This window comes from Rhagoletis zephyria, unplaced genomic scaffold, assembly GCF_001687245.7.
Source record: "Rhagoletis zephyria isolate East Lansing unplaced genomic scaffold, Rhagoletis_zephyria_1.1 Rzeph_scaffold_00156, whole genome shotgun sequence".
In the NCBI taxonomy this organism is placed as follows: Eukaryota; Metazoa; Arthropoda; class Insecta; order Diptera; family Tephritidae; genus Rhagoletis; species Rhagoletis zephyria.
Genome location: NW_016157240.1, coordinates 68,546 through 86,492, shown reverse-complemented (window position 1 = coordinate 86,492; position 17,947 = coordinate 68,546). Strand labels below are relative to the sequence as shown.

At 42.0% G+C, this 17,947-nt stretch overlaps 1 protein-coding gene across 4 annotated transcripts in view; it reads right to left on the bottom strand.

The window, feature by feature from the left end:
• The window catches only part of Bruce (BIR repeat containing ubiquitin-conjugating enzyme), a 136,084-nt gene that overhangs the window by 50,833 nt on the left and 67,304 nt on the right, over window positions 1–17,947 (bottom strand). For all 4 annotated transcript variants that reach the window (XM_017605756.1, XM_017605764.1, XM_017605770.1 and 1 more), the window contains 4 exons: window positions 4,517–5,619; window positions 4,226–4,459; window positions 3,932–4,143; window positions 3,579–3,862 (listed from right to left, as the gene is read on the bottom strand). In XM_017605756.1, coding sequence (XP_017461245.1) covers window positions 3,579–3,862; window positions 3,932–4,143; window positions 4,226–4,459; window positions 4,517–5,619 — 1,833 coding nt within the window. The remainder of the gene's footprint in view (window positions 1–3,578; window positions 3,863–3,931; window positions 4,144–4,225; window positions 4,460–4,516; window positions 5,620–17,947) is intronic.

Genomic DNA, 17,947 nt, shown 5'->3' with positions numbered 1-17,947 from the left:
GTCTCCCGAGGCAGATGGAGCTCTGTCGCGTCAATGTCCGGCCTTTGTGTGCCTAGAATGGCATTCACAGGTCTAGAGTATACATAACTCGAGACTGCGTCCCTGTGAATGCCGTTCAGGGCCTGTCTGTAAGCTGACGGGTCCAGAGGCTGCTTAATGAACCTCTGGACTACGTCCGTCAGTTCATATAGATGCTTTCTGACGTGCCTTGGCGAGGGCTCCTCAGCAAGCAGCTGTCTATTTGGGTGGCCACATATGTGGCGTACTACTAGTCCCCGGCGACTACACTGGTGCTGCGTATCGCCTTGTATGTTGCCAGCAACGTTTCTTTGTCTTTGCCCCAAGCACTGCCGGCTAGCGACTTGAGGACCTTGTTGCGGCTCTGAACTTTATTGACAATAGCGGTTGCGTGCGCAGAGAAGGAGAGCAGGCTGTCGAATGTTACTCCGAGTATTTTGGGACTATTCACCCTCGGAATTGGTGTGTCATCGACGTGAATTCCCAGCGGTAGCCTGACCTCCTTCGTCCAGGTTGTGAACGGGGTCGCAGAGGATTTCGTAGGGGAGAGAGCTAGACACTTTGCAGTGAAGAAGCGAGAAAGTTCGGAGACATACCCGTTTACTTTCGAACACAGGTCATCAATTCCAAATTCCAAATTCCCAGTCGCCATGATCGAGCAATCGTCGGCGTAAGAGACATTCGAGACTCCCTCTGGTGGTTGAGGGAGCTTTGAAATGTAAAAGTTAAACAGTAGCGGGGAAAGGACACCACCCTGTGGAACCCCCTGTTTTATTTTTCTAAGTTTGCTCGATTTGTCTCTAAACATTACCGACGAGTGTCGACCACTCAGATAATTTGCCGACCACCGTTTGAGCCTGTGGGAGAGAGGAAGCCTCTATATCTTCTAGTAGCGTGGAATGACTGACAGTGTCAAAAGCCTTTGACAGGTCCAACGCTACTAGAATCGTTTTCTCACAGGGACGTTCACGGTTAAGGCCACGAATAATCTGAGTGTTTATGGCGTTAAGTGCTGTTGTTGTACTGTGCACTTTACGGAAACCATGCTGATGCTTCGCTGGGGTCAAGTGGTTTGTGAAATACGGAAGCAGCAAGGCCTCGAGTGCCTTCGCTACCGGGGAAAGGAGTGTTATCGGCCGATAAGAATCTCCTATGTTGGCAGGTTTCCCCGGTTTGAGCAGTGGGACCACTCTTCCCACCTTCCTGATGTCTGGGATGATGAGAGTGGCCATAGACATATTGAGGACCTCCGTTAGGTCCGCTACCTCCGCAGGACCCAAATTTTTCAGCATCAGCATGCATATTCCATTGGGACCCATGGCTTTGGAGGCTTTCGCCTTCCCGATGGCCACCTGAACTTCACCGCAGTGAAAGCAAGGGGGGCACAGGTTGTTGGCAGTTTGTGCAGCCTTCTGGTCACTCGACGCTTGGCTTTGTCCACCGGAGGATGCAGTATGAACTGCCGGCTAAAATAGCTCGCGCAACGCTCGGGGTCCGACGAAGCATGGTCGCTGAAAGAAATTTCGACTCTGTCGTCGTGCTTCGTCGGATTGGACAGTGACCTCACGGTTGACCAAAGCTTATTCACACCATAGGTGAAGTTACAGGTCTTCAGATGCTCTTCCCCCTTCTTCCGCTTATGTACGTTTACTAGTTGCCGAATCTCCGCGTTGAGATCCCTGATACGGGGATCAGCCGCTTCAGCAGGGAAATTTGGACGTGGGTCCGAAATACATCCTGCCGGTACGAACCGAGCTGCAGCAGCGGTAACAGCCCTGCGTAACTTACGTGCACCAAGGTGGATGTCGGTTGGTGTGGGGAGAGCAGCGAAGGTATTTCAGTAAATTCCGCGAAACCTTTCCAATAAGCTTTAGAAAAGTTGATATATGTTCGGTGCTCCGCGGAAGCAAAGTCGGTTGGTTTATCGATCGAGATGACTATGGGCAGATGGTCTGATGCCAAGGTCAGCATAGGTCGCCATGATATGTTGTTTATCAGACCAGCGCTGACTATTGTTATGTCTGGCGAGCTGCAGCACCTGTCCATAATCCTGGTGGGTACGTCGTCGTTCATTGTGCAGAATGTCGAACCGTCTATCTGCTCAGCCAAGTCAGTTCCCCTACGATCGTTTGACAGGCTTGAGTGCCAAAGATCGTGGTGCGCATTAAAGTCACCTACTACCATACGGTTTTCACCTCTGAGGAGCGCACCTATGTCAGGGTGATATCCTGCCGGGCAGCTGTCACCTGGGGGTATATAAACGTTAAATATTTCGAGCTCAACATCGCCTGACCGGATAGCAATGCCCTGACATTCTAGGGTGGTATCCCTGCGGTCGATGTCTGCTTCGATAAGACGATACTGCACGGTGTGGTGCGTGATGAACGCTAAGCCACCACCATTATCCCGCTCGCGTTCTCGACGGTGCACGTTGTACCCGGCACAATTCAACAGTGTTGAATTGCTGTGCAACTTCGTCTCTTGGACCGCAGCTATCAATATGCCATGCCTTCCCATGAAGACGATTATCTCCTCGGTCTTGCTCTGAAGCCCGTTACAGTTAAATTGAAGGAGCTTCATGTGGTTCGGGAGACGTGTGGTGATGCGGGGTGTGAGGTATGTGTGTGGTCGTGCCGCAGTTGGCTGTGTGCGCTGCTGAGGTGGTTGCCGCCCTATGGTGGAGGCGGGAGGCGTCGCAGTTGAGGTCTACGACCGAGCAGCGCAACACGGGCCCTCGAAGTTCCTCGTCCAATCTCGCGTGGTGCGCAGACCTGTGCATGCCCTAAAGTGGTACCACCCAAGGCAGGTGTTGCACTTGACTGATGTCACATTACGGAATATCCTGGTCTGACATACCGTGCAGATTGTAGGAGGAACCAGGAGTTGTTGGCGGCGGCGTGTGGGTGGTGGTGCGGTTGTGTGTGTTCTGTGGTCTGTAGCAGTTGGGGTGTGGTCTATTGTGTTATGTTGTTGTGCTGTGGTGTTTGTTAGCCGTGGAGGCTGCTCTGTTTGAGCAGCAGGGGCCACAAAAAAGTGGTCCACTGCCGATGTGTCCGTAGTCCTGAGCAGACTCTGAGGTGACTCCACCCCTCGCAAGCATTGCACTTGACTGAGTTGGAGTTGTGGTGCAGTCGTCTCTGGCATACACAGCAGGTGTAGGTTTCTGGCCCTGGGTTTGACTCGATGCCAGCCCTGAGTAGAAGAAAACGTAGCGAATGTAGCCCTATGGACGAACAACTTCTGAGATACTTCGCCGACCTAAACGGGGTTAGATCGTCGAAACAAAAGCCCTTGGTCGGGTAAAACCCGAGTCATTCCGGTACGTAGAACCGGCTGTCGTGGGAATGTGGGAAGTTTAGTCATCTGTTACGCTGAACATATTCTCATCATCAAGTATTAATTAATTGTATTATGAAATCTCCAAAAACGTAAATTTTGAGCTACATCTCTATATTATTAAACATATCGTATGTATGTAAACAAACTTTTTTGTTGTCAAGCATTAAACTCTGAATTTACTTGTTAAATGGTGTCAATTTAAACGTACTATTCACACTTACATTTGTCTTTCCGCTCATTACTGTCATCTAAGCACACTGATAAAAATAGCAACAGCCATGTGATTAACTGCAGATCTGATTTGGCCCATAAGCCACCTGAGCCGGCATCACCACCACCATCAGATTCTTCCATTCGTGATCCTGCTGCCTGTCTTTCTTGGTAACGGGGTGAAATCGGTGCCAATAGTTTGGCCAAGGTTTTTAGCACAGCGTCGATAACAATCGAGCGACAGGTTCCCATCGCAATACTGCGTCTGCCCAAATATGTTAATAAGAAAAATATGCTGCACACAAGAAAATAAACATGTTAGAAAATTTAATTAAATAGTATATATGTATGAAGATGCTTTTACCGGTCTTGTGGAAATACTTTGCTGTTCTGAGACGAGAACAAGTTGCAGAAGATGTCGGCCAAAAAGTCACCCCACCAACTTTGGAAACAGCACATGCGCACTAGTAGGGAACAAGTCGCTAATTGGATGTGCGCATCGCCGTAAACGACCAATGAATTGAAAAGCATGTTTGCCACATCCATTGTAAATAGTTGATGAACAGGTAGAATATTCTTTAAAGGGAGCAAAACAACAGAGAATGCGTACATCTTTTAATGGACTTTGCTATTATATAGTGACGGAAAATTTAAGTACCTTTATGCCATACTCTATGGAGAAATGCAATAAAATTTCCACTAAACTTTGACCCAAAACTCGCAATTTGTCACGTGATGCAAGTTGCAACACATTTTTTAGACTAGCATCCCCAAATGAACCTGCAGGACCTGCTGTAGAGGCATAATTTAAATTTAGGGGTAGCAAAGAATTCTCCAAACGACCAATCACATTGCGTATAACATTAATTTGATGTTGCAATAAAATGCATTCCTAAAATTTACAAATTTTTACCAACGAAGCTTTTAAAACAAAAAAAATTTAAATCACCTCATAAATAGTTACAACTTTACTGTTATCCACTGTATTCGCATCCTCTTCCCGTTGTTTGTGTATGAACGCTTGCATATGTGCAACGTTTGACATTTCGCAATTTAAAATTGGTGTGAGCAACTCTATTAGCTTACAACTAGCTAAACTATATCGACAATGTACATCTTCATACAGTGACATAAGCGCCTTAATCTGCGCTTGTATATTTTGTGGTGGTTGTTTCATAAAACGCAGCAGGGAATCACCATAACCATCCTGTTCCAATACCACGGCATGTCCGTAAAACGAACCAATTGGAATTTTGCATTTTGTAGCCGACATACCGATGCGTCCTATTATAGTAATTTTCATATAGCGACAAATTGGAGGCGGTTGAAGATCGCTAAGGACTAAAGTTTTAGTACTGATGTCAGATGCGACTACCAGGCGTACACTATCGGCCTCCTCATCAAAGCACCATATATCTATGTGAAGTGAGGCTAGCTCATCGCAAGCGGGTATAACCAAATCCGATAGCAATATAGGCGAACCGAAGTCCAAAACCACAAAACGACGAGCGCCTGAATGCATACGATCAATGACCACCATTTGTTTCGGCGGAGGTGCTAGCAATTTATGCCAAGCAAATATATTTGTGGCGACGGCATTTGAGTTGTCGTTCCCAGTGATAGTATTAGTATTATAAGCATTTGTGTTCTGATGTTTATCATTTTGGTCCGAGAGTGGATGTTTTTGCTGTGGCTGATGCTCAGTCTGTGACGGTTGAGTTTTCAATTGGTCTTGTTGTTGTTGTTTTTGCTGTTGTTCCTTTTGTAATTGTTCCTCTTGCTGTGCAGCTTCATAAATTATTTGCTTTGCCATTGTTATAGCCTTGGCACTGGCTTCGTTAATTTTTGGATCCGTGTTATCCAGAAGACTTGAATTCGGGAGAGCAGTAACATTAATTGAATTACTGCTGCTATTGTTGTTGGCAGACGATGTTTGCAAACTCTCATCACAATACTCGATGTATTGACAAATGGCTTTAAACTTTGGCAAAAACGGCATACACTTGAACTTTATTTTGTCATCTATCATTGCGACATTTGTTGGATCAAAAGCTAGAGATTTAAACGAGAAGAACGTTAAAAAATGCAGTTTAGAATTTACAATCACAATTGACATGAAATAAGAACAACTTGTAAGAGGGTCACTAAAAATCCTTTAGAATCCCCAACACGAATGCCACTTGTGTCGATGTGAACTTTGAATCCTAAAATTAAAAATCTTTTAACATTAACGTGCTCAGACCGTTTTGCAGTACTGGCGCTCTTTGTTTTGTTTGGTTACTTCAAGGCTCAAAGTAGACACAAAATTAATATTTAAAAAAAAAACCTTTTCGTTGGCTGATTTGGGGTATTCACAACGTTGTCGTAAGTGTCGTATTGTTGTATGTCGTAAATTTTAAACGCCTGAAAACTATATTAAAGGGGTTGGTAAAGTACCATCAAGTCATTTTATGAATTTTTGCAGCGTTAAATAATAGTTGGTTGTCGTTTCAAGTTCTCTAAGCATTTATTTAAGCTTTTAAAGCTTACGACATACAACAATACGACACTTACGGCACCTTTGTGAATCCCTCAATTGTTTACAACTTTCGATATTTTTGGTCATAAAACACCATCAAGGCCAATGCTTGTAATTGGTAAAATGCACTCAAGCGTGGTCGTCTCGCTGATGTACATCGAAAAGGTCGTCCAATATCAGTTTGTATGCCAGAAAACATCAACGCTGTGCGCAGGACAATAATGGGAGATCGTTATGTGGCATTCACGCTCCTTCAACACATGATTTGATAACTATAACCAAATAATATTGTAGCTATAACCAAATCATGAGTTGAGAAAAACATATTTATTTAGTTGACTTAACTAAACTCTTTTCTCAGTGTACCATACATACGATATCACATGAACATTTGGCCGGTATAAAGCTATGTGCGCAGTGGATGCCCCATCATTTAAAAATTGCTCAAACGATGCAATAAGTTAGTTGTAAAAACAAATATTTTTAAAGCAAGTTTCCAACTAACTGCGTCACCTATCGGCTTAACTCATCTTTCGTATTGCATGTTCATCGGGTTCTGACCCAACTGTGAAGTTTCAAGCCTCTAGCTCATCGGGAAGTTGGTCAAAAATTGATTGCAATATTTGCCCCTAACAAACACAGCATGCATACATACACACAGAACAAGTTAAATAAAAGCTTGTAAAAATAAAATTGGCGCCCGCTTTGGTGTAGTGGTAAGCAGTGTGCGCTTCCACTCCGCAGGTCCTGGGTTCAAGCCCGGGACAAAGCAACATCGCAAAAAAAAATTAGAAAAAAGGGTTTTTCTTAACAGCGGTCGCCCCTCGGCAGGCAATGGCAAACCTCCGAGTGTATTTCTGCCTTGAAAACAGCTTCTCATTAAAATACAATCGCCGTTCGGCGTCGGCGTAAAACTGTGGGTCCCTCCTCTTTGTGTGACAACATCAAGGCGCACGCCACAAATCGGATGGGAAGCTCGGCCAAACACTAACATATGTGTAAGCACCAATCTATTATTATTATTATTAAAAATAAAAGCAAGCCATGCCCAGACAGTTTAATCTCGTCGTAACAGGTGACGTAACTTGAGGATATGCGCAGGAGCCAGAAAGAAAAAGCAAGTTCCCCAAGTATTGTCAGAATTTAGAAACTAACTACATATATTTAGTTGTCGAAACTAACCTTCTTATTTTCTCGGTGTAGTTCTTTGTAATTAGCGCTCGCACATACAAAAGTACTCGTAACTTATTAAAAGTAAATTCATTTTTGTGTTCCCTTTTGCGACGTTGCACAATGGGGCCGACTCAAAGAAAGCGATGCTCAAAACTCATTTTTCGAAAGTTGGCATTTATTTAAGATAAAAAATATATATCAGCAGAGGCAAGGACCAAATCTCGTGTATAAACATTGGGTTCCTAACTACCAGTTGCCGCGCACAACAGCTCAAAGTTAACTTTTCAGTCAGAAATTTGTTCTCCATATCGAAAGCAAGTTCTTGTGTGTTATTAATAGTAGGGGACCCAAGAGGGGATTTGGGGATTTACTCGAGTGCGTCAGATTAACATATAGGGGATACCCTGCAGCCTGTTGAGTACCTCTACCGAATCTAAGCCATCAGAAAAATAAATAAAAAATGTATAGATGGATTTACTCGAGCGCCTCAGATTGGGTGGAATGGTGGGTTAATAACATGCTGAAAATTTGCATTTCAATAACCCGACGATTTGAGCGGGACGCAGGGGATTGGTAGGGTCGCAAACTTGCAAAAAAACGTTACCTTGACATTATCGAGCGCGGTTAAATCTTTTTATTATGTAGCAAACAGCTCAAGGATAACGGATAGTATATAATCTGACGATTTCCACAAGCCGAAGTAGCGAAAATCGTCAACAAAGTTTAGCGCGTGCACCTGCTGTTTTTTAAAACTTCTACAGCATTTTCTACGAAATTTGTTATTTTTTGATTTGTTTGCTGTTTTCCGTTCATATTTTTTGTCACAGTCATATGACTGTAAGGATACCCAGCTGATCAAATAGCCACAAATGATTCCGGATGCGAATAAAATGCAAGAAAAACTCTCGCTAAAGGCTCGCTTGTTGCTAATAACCAGGGAACGGACTTTTAGGACCTAAAAACCTATCAAAAAGGCAAAATAAAATAACGAAATAGGCTGGAAAAGGCAAAATAAAATAGCGAAAAAGGCAGGAAAATGCACTAGGTAATGCAAAAAAGGCAAAACAAAATAGCGAAAAAGGCAGGAAAAGGCATTAGATATTGCAAAAAAAAAGCAAAATAAGGCACTAAAAACGACAGAAAATACGAAGAAAAATACTTTTATTTTAGAAATGTTTATATTACAAGTAAACAGAGAAAGGCTATGAACTACACCATTTCCAGTTGGATTTTAGAAAGAGTCAATTGGATGTTAGAAAGAGTCAATTGGATTTTAGAATAGTCAACTGGATTTCAGAAAGCGTAAATTGGTTTTTAGAATACTCAACTGGATTTTAGAAAGCGTAAATTGGATTTTAGAATAGTTAACTGGATCTAAGAAAACGTTAATTGGATTTTAGAAAACGTAAATTGGATTTTAGAAAATGTAAAGTGAATTTTAGAATTTTCTACAAAAATTTTGAAGTAGCCAGTTTTTTCTTATTTGCGGTATTTGTCAATGCAAATTTTTCTAAAATATTCACTTTTAAGCAAACAGTACTACTTTCTATGCGGATGCAATTGCCAAACGAGATATGAGAGTTGGTGAATAAAATTCTTTTAAATGGCATTTTATTTCTTCCAAGTATGTAAAACATGGAATTTTGTTACATATACTATTGTGTTGCTCTTCCAATTTACATTACTTATTTACTATTACATTACATTTCACTCCTGTGCACCTATTTTCTTTTTATATACATTATTCTACATAATTTTAATATTCCGCTCACGTCTTCATTATCCGCTTTCTTTTGTACTTCATAGAGATCGTATATTCCTAAATGTAACCTGTTGTTCAACTTTAATATATATTATATTGTTAAAACTTAATAAAAAGTAGTTATAACCTGATACTTCAGCAATATTTGAAACTACATAATCATATGCATAGCATAGTGTATGAATCATTAAAAAATCCAATTGACGCTTTCTAAAATCCAATTTACACTTTCTCAAATCCAATTGACTATTCTCAAATCCAATTGACTCTTTCTAAAATCCAGTAGACTATTCTAAAATCCAATTGATCGTTTCTAAAATCCAGTTGACTATTCTAAAATCCATATGGCCCTTTCTAAAATCCAGTTGACTATTCTAAAATCCAATTTACGCTTTCTAAAATACAATTGACTATTTTAAAATCCAATTGACGCCTTCCAAAATCCAACTGGAAATGGTGTAGTTTCANGTGCACAAGGGTATATTAATTTTGTTCACATAACGGTTGTTTGTAACAGCCAAAACGAATCGAGATAGATATAGACAAATGTATACATAAATGATCAGGATGAAAAAAGAAATCGATTAAGCCATGTCTGTCTGTCCGTCCGTCTGTCCGTCTGTCCGTCCGTCCGTGTACACGATAACTCTAGCAAAAATTGAGCTATCTCAACGAAATTTTGTATGTACTTTGAATCTTTGACTATTTTATCCTTTCGAGTTTCTAACTCATAAAACTTTAATCTGTATAGTTGTTGAACCACAAGATGCATTTTGAAGTTTTCTGGCAGCATTTTCATGCGATTTTTGCGAAGAAAAACCTTGAATGTACTAAATGTGCGCTCGACGTAATTTGATACAAGTGGAGCCCAATTTAAATATGGAACGTTTGAAACGTTCATATTATCAGGAATAAGGGCGTTTTCCTCGCCCTTTACAATTTTATCCACACCCCTTATTGTCTCCAAGCATACGTTAGCTGAGAAAACGGCTTTGAATTTTTCCAACACCAATTTGGCAAGAGGTCCCTGCGCTTCTATAAGCCGCATAGGCATGTGTATATTTTTTAATAAGGAATGAAACCGATTCAAAATAACGTTCCGGTTTGGGTTTCGGTTTTGCCAAGTGTTTCGGTTTCGATTTTGGTTTCGTTCTTCACAATTTATTTCGGTTTTGGTTTCGGTTTCGTTCCGGTTTCGGTTTTTCACAGAAATTTTGTTGATATTATTTAAATCACAATGTCTTAAAGCTTGAGGAAAGAAAATTGAAAATTACAGTTCACTGATAATATCAACACTAGGTTCTTTCCCTAACAATCCGGACCGGATTTGGTAATTAGAGAATAAGAGAAACATTTTCTTTCAAAAATGGAACAAAGTTCAGAAGTACGGAAACGCAAAAACCCACATTTCGTGCCCACAAGTCGAGAAACAGCTGATTCACGTTGTTCTTGTTTTTGTCACTTATACCATGTTCTGACCGACATCGGAAACATGTTTTCGTTGCTAAAACTGGTTTTCGACCTAAAACTTGTGTTTTCGTCCATGTAAAATCTGTCAAACGAAAACCAGTTTTCGCTGAAAACTACACAGATACACAGCAACAACGTCATCACCAGATTCACTTAAATGTTTCCTTTTTGCTGTAAAACTAAAGCTGTATGAAAACTAAAATATAATTGTTATTTTCGTCATATATTTACTACATAATTAAGAAACCCCTTCATTTCTGTGTCCTTTACAACTATACACGTGAAAATGAAAATCAAAATGACTTCTTCCAAATAACCGATGCCAGATCCGAGATTTAATTTATTAGGCACCATTTTAGTAGCTTTTTGCGAAAAGTTACCTTGACATACTTATTTACTACTTAACAAGAATTTTAGCAAAATCTTGCTGATTTTGGTTAAATAAATCATTTATTTCAAAGAAATTTTGATTTTTTAATTTTTGTAAATTTCTGGAAACCGATTGAAACCTGTGATTGAAATGGTTTCGGTATCGTTCCTTTTCAGGTTAAGATAACGGTTCGGTTTCGGTTTCGGTTTTGAAAAACGAAACGGTTTTAAACGGTTACGGTTTCGGTTTGGGTTTCGGTTTCATTCCTTGTTTTTTAATCTTAAAAAAAAAAATGTAAAAGCTATAATCACTTTTTTATAGGTAGAAAAGGCAAAAAAAGGCAAATATCTTAAAAAAGGCAAAAAAGGCAACATCAAATGTGTATATATGGAATCAGGGAAATCTAAATCGTGGGCATTCTTAATCGAATATACTCTATCTCTTTAGCAGAAAAAAGGCAATATCCATAAAATCCGTTCCCTGCTAATAACATATGTAATTAAGTGCGTCTAGCATTACCATTACTATAATTCTAATTTCAAAATAGTTTCAATCTTTATATTAATACGCTAACATAAATTTTGTCTCCGTTCGTTTGGCGATTCTATCGAACCGATTTCAAAACCAAGAACACCGTTGGAGAGGCATTTTTCCGTAGATGAGCAGAGTTTTATGGTTTCACAATTGGTTGAAAATTACGGCCAAAACCGTCGTTTAAACATTTTCGTATTTGTGTATAGATGTTGCTGCAACATCTTCAATTTGACATGTTTCCCATGTTGTTTCACTTCACATTTGAAATTAAGCTTTGAAATAAAGATAAATATGAAGATGAAGAAATAATGACGATGAACGATGAAGTCAAAAAAAAGAAGGCAAAAGTGAAGATAAAGACGAAAATGGAGACAATTACAGATACATAAGAATTAGGGTTACTGAAAGGGTAAGAACATTTCTTGAATTTATGAAGTGAAACTTCTTTCGCGGCAGTTGGTTGGTTGGGAGTAAATTGTCAAATTCAAGGGGAATAAAGCACATCGAAATGGTTCTCAGCGGTTTGAGAATAAAAACAAAAATAAAGATGCCTAGAGGTACAGGCAAAAACGAAGATCAAAGTTAATTTAAACACTTTAAGGTAAAGGTGACACAAGTCGGAGAAGAAGCTCGGCCAAACACTAACACTATTATTATTATTATAAGGTAAAGGTGAAGAGGAATATGCAAAAATAAAGATAAATATGAAGAAAAGGATGAGTATGAAGATCGATATTGTTATCGATATAAAACTCGACATTTTTATCGATATAATAATCGATATTGCTATCGATAAAATAATCGATATTGCTATCGATAAAATAATCGATATTGTTATCGNATGAGCAAATAAATACTGCATCGGACGTACTGTTTGAACCTCTAAAACTACTGTACAAGAAGAAGAATGACAACAAGAAAATATTAAGGACAGATATGGAAGGGAATACACCGACTGCAAAAACAAAGGGGGTAAAAATCACGGACTTCTACCTGCCGTCAAAAACGAGCCAAAACAATTCATCTACCTATTGAGTACCGCAAACACTGCAAAACTAAAAAGACGTACCTAACAAAAGAAAGAGGTAGTTAACAAGGAGTATAAATACGAGCAACCAACAAAAATTATGCAGAACGAAAAATGACACTGAAGATGGCACAACGGCGAAACCGGTTTGCCTCCAAACCAAATTTTACAAGGGATGACGGAAATTCGTTCCATAATACATTAAAGAAATGTATCAATTTATCGATATTTATTGAATTATCATTATTTATAGACTTAACGAAATTTATAGAGATGTAGTAATGCATGGAGTTCTTTCAACTTACAGAGTTATCGATAAATATTGATCTACTGAAATTGGTTGGTTCAACGAAGCGAAGTTTATGGAATTTTCAAAATATATCGATTTATCGAAATTTCAACGTTATATAAGCTTATCGATTTATCACTGCTTATCAAATTTAATCGTCTTAATAGAGTGTAACGAGTTATCCAAATGTTTAGATAGTTTTCGAAAAATGTGGAGATGTCAAAAGTAAAAATTTATAAAGGCATCCAAAGTTTTTACATTTTTGAGTTATCGAAATTTATCGAGCCCTCGAATTTCACAGTTATCGAAATTGGTCGAGTTAACGAATTTTGATGAGTTATCGAATTTTAGTGTTCTTGAAATTCATCGAACTATCGATATGAAAGGTTACGTTTTAGCAGAAGATTTTCCGGTTAGTTAATTTGTACCGTATAAGTTTTGCTACGTGTTAAGTTAGAAAACCTCTCCAGGGCTTCTAAAACTAGAAAAACTGTCGAATTTCGACCGTAACTGGCACTCTAGTTATAATAATAGTAATAACTAGTGAACCCGCATGGCATTAAAATTCCCATAATTGAATTTCAAAAACTTAAAAAACATTCCAAATGTTAGTCAGAGTTATGAAAGATCCGAGTGCCCTATTTCATCAAAACCGTGCCGCCGTTTCTGAGTGAAGAGCAGTCTCGCATAGAGCATGTTTTTATGTTCATCTAGTTTCAAATCACCCTATACCGATAAAAAAAAGTTCTTCATTAAAAAAATAAAACTTTGTCATACATACAGGACCCGAATCGTGACATCCGTCAAGCAGAATTTTTGAGAAAAGTTTGTTTTAAAGTGAACTTATTAATGGGTCGATTACGGATTGCAACCGAACTTCAGTTGGGTGGCCAGTGGCTGAAATGGTATTACAGATGACAACTGGCAACTGAAAGCAGACAACTTTGTTGCTTTATTAGCAACTGCATTTTTGTGGTTGCCGCGAATTGGGATAATTTATCACTTTTTCAACTGTTTCTTCAGCTTATTCACACTCAAGTTTAAGTTGATGGTTCTTCAAAATGTTATTATCTACAGCTTTATAGAACTTCACTATAGTTGCTATTCATAATCCCAGCAAAACCAGCGTGACCGAAACTCCAACACAAACGCAAATTTTATGCTGTTACTAACACACATGTAATAATTTTTGATTGGAGTGCCATCTATTGTTTTTTCTTGAGAGGTATCTTTCGCATATGAGTAAGTAGTCAAGCTAATCTTTTCACATATGAGCAAGCAGGCAAACTATTTGGTTTGAAAAATCACACGTACACAAAACTTCTGGGAGCATTTTTGATTCACTATTAAGAATGTGATAGCAAAACGTGCCGAACTTAATGGGCTGGGATATAAATTTACCTTGCATTGGCGTTGCCCATCGGCAGCCCAACTGCGGTTGCGTTGCCATCCATAGTCGACCCATAATATTTGTCAGGGACAGTCTTCCATTATATTATCAAAAATATGTACCACCTGGAAGTGTTTTAAGAAAAAATCCAACTGAAGGGAAAATAATAGTAAATTCCGTCTACATCACGGTGCGAATAATTCACGAAACAGTTTTCAAAATTTTTCTAACTCCCTCAAACTCTTAACTTATTATTAAATAACAATTGTTAGCTGATGGGGAGCGGGAGACCAGGTTTAGAGTTGTGGACGAGTTAGAGTAGTAGAGGAAGTAGGGATTATCGTTGCGAGTGTTATGTATCGAGCTCAAGGAGCCCGTATGGTTTATAGGTGCACATCAAGACAACCATGCACTCCATATGCGTGCTATGCGAGAGAGAGAGAGAGTGACATGTGCGGGCAGGCTGATAAAGCGGTAGCGCAAGAAGTGACCCGTTTACCATGTATCAATTGGGGGACTCCATTGGGGGAGTCATGCTCTAGCTGCCGTAAAACTCCTACAACTCAACTGCAACGGACTCCAGAGTAAAATTGAGGAGATAGTAGTCTTTATGGGTCGGCATGGCATATTGATACCTGCGGTCCAAGAAACGAAGTTGCACAGCAACTCAACTCTGTTGGGTTGCGCCGCCTACAATGTGCTCCGTAAAGATCGCGAACGAGATAATGGTGGCGGACTAGCGTTCATCCTTCACCACACAGTGCAGTATCGGCTTATCGAAGAAGACATCGACCCGAGGGACACCACCCTAGAATGTCAGGGCATAGCTGTCCGGTCAGGCGATGTCGAGCTCGAAATATGTAACGTCTATATACCCCCTGTCACCTGCTGCCCGGCAGGATATCACCCTGACATAGGTGCGCTACTCAGAGGTGAAAACCGAATGGTAGTAGGTGACTTCAACGCGCACCACGATCTCTGGCACTCAAGCCTGGCCAATGATCGTAGGGGAAATCTTTTGGCTGAGCAGATAGACGATTCGACATTCTGCACCATGAACGACGACACCCCCACCAGGATTGTGGGTAGCTGCAGCAGCTCGCCAGACCTCACAATTGCTAGCGCTGGCCTGATCAATAGCATATTATGGCGACCTATGCTAACACTAGCATCAGACCATCTACCCATAATCATCTCGATCAATAAGCCCACCGAATTTGCTCCCGCGGACCACCGAACCTACACCAACTTTAACAAAGCTGATTGGGACGGCTTCGCGGAAGTTACCGAGACCAGCTTCGCCGCCCTTCCCACACCCACAAACATACATACTGGCGAACGCTTCGTCGGACCCGAAGAAATGCGCAACCTACTTCAGTAGGCAATTCCCACTGCATCCTTCGGTAGATAGGGCCAAACGTCAAGTGACCAGGAGGCTGCACAAGCTGCCAAAAAACAGTGCACCACTGTTTTCACCAGCTGTGAAGTGAAGAGGGCTATCGGGAAGGCGAAAGCCTCCAAAGCCATTGGACCCGACGGAATCTGTATGTTAATGCTAAAACATTTGGGGCCTAAGGGAGTAGCTTACCTAACGGAGGTCCTCAATCTGTCTATGGCCACTCTCATCATTCCTGATGTGTGGAAATCAGGGAGAGTGGTCAGACTGCTGAAACCGGGGAAGCCCGCGACCAAAGGACTCTTATCGCCCGATAACGCGCCTTTCCTCGGTCGCGAAGACACTGGAGGCCCTACTACTCCCATACTTCACCTGCCACCAGACCCCAGCGAAGCACCAGCACGGATTCCGTAAATTGCATAGCACAACAACAGCACTTACCGCCATAAACGCCCAAATAACTCGTGGCCTAAATCGAAACCGCCCCTGTGAGAAAACGGTCCTAGTAGCGCTGGACTTGTCAAAGGCGTTTGACACCGCCTGCCATTTCACGCTGCTACAAGACATCGAGGCCTCCTCTCTCCCACAGGGACTGAAGCGATGGTCGGCGAATTATATGAGTGGTCGACAGTCGTCAGTAATCTTCCGAGATCAAACCTCGAAACCAGGAAGAATTAAACAAGGGGTTCCACAATTATTTAACTTCTACATCTCGAAGCTTCCTCAGCCACCTGAGGGAGTTTCCCTGATCTCATACGCTGAGGATTGCTCGATTTTGGCGTCCGGAAATGGAATTGATGACCTCTGCTCAAAAGTGAACGACTATCTCTCCAGCCTTTCTCGCTTCTTCACTGCAAGGAGCCTAACACTCTCCCCGACCAAATCAACGGCACGCTCTTCACCTCCTGGACGAAGGAGGTCAGGCTAGAATTAGATATACACGTCGATGGCTCACCAATACCGACTGTAAACAACCCGAAAATTGGCACCTTCGTTAGCCTGCTCTCCTACTCCACGCACACAACCGCAGTTGTAAAGTACAGAGCCGCAACAAGGTCCTCAAATCGCTCGCCGGCAGCACTTGGGACAAAGACAAAGAGACGTTGCTGGCAACATACAAGGCAGTTGGCCGGCCGGTTCTAAACTATGCTGCGCCAGTTTGGACGTCGGGGACTAATTGGACGCAGTGGATGAAGCTACAGACTTGTCAGAACGCCGCACTCCGGACAGCGACTGGGTGCCTTCTCATGATGCCTGATCACCACCTACACAGCGAGGCCCAAGTGCTCCCCGTAAGGGAACACAACAAAATGCTTTGTAAGCAATTTCTGGTGGGGCGTCACAGAAGCGAACACCCAAACCGACCTCTGCTTCAGGAGGAGCCTCCGCCCAGGCACGTACGTAAACGGACGCAGTCCAGCAATACGTAGACCAACCACTGGACCCGACGACATACATACGAGCCATTAACGACATCCATAGAGAGTCAGTCACCACCTACCTTGACTCTCGACCTATGAATGCCGTAATAGGAGCCCAGTCACCACCTGTAGAAGAGACGGAGCTTCAATTGCCAAGAGAGACCCGCGTTACCCTGGCTCAATTACGGTCTGGATACTGTAGCCGCCTCAACAGCTACCTGTCCAGACTCGACCCCAGTATCCCCAATGAGTGCCCGGCATGTGGATAATCCCCCACGACACCAACCACCTCTTCACATGCCAGCTCAATCCGACTCAGCTAACACCCCTCTCCCTCTGGTCCGAACCCATTGAAACAGCTCGTTTCCTGGGCCTCCCTTTAGTTGAGCTTGACGAAAACNGTCTGGATACTGTAGCCGCCTCAACAGCTACCTGTCCAGACTCGACCCCAGTATCCCCAATGAGTGCCCGGCATGTGGATAATCCCCCACGACACCAACCACCTCTTCACATGCCAGCTCAATCCGACTCAGCTAACACCCCTCTCCCTCTGGTCCGAACCCATTGAAACAGCTCGTTTCCTGGGCCTCCCTTTAGTTGAGCTTGACGAAAACGATTGAACGTTGACCCGAAAAAGGCGGGGCTTAGTAGTGCCGCTACAACAACAACAACAACCAACTTCAATTCTCATATACACATTTTAGAGTACCATTAATTTCTTCATAGTCCAATGAGTGCAATGGGGTATAGTCATTGCGCTGGGTATGCAGTTACAGTTGCATGGCTATACTCAATCCCGACTCTTGCGTCCTCGTTCGCGCACTCTGGGCAACGTGAGCAACCCATGTGCGAGATGCGGTAACCAATCCGAGTGGAGCCTTGGGTCACGGCAGAAAGAGAGGGAGCTTCGGTGGGGCCACTCTGACTTATTCGGTTTAAGGGCTCACTGAAGTCTGCAGCGTCTGTTCACCAGTAGGTGCGGCTGCAAGCGGGTGTCTGCTTGGAGCAAGCGGCTCGCTATATAAACGTG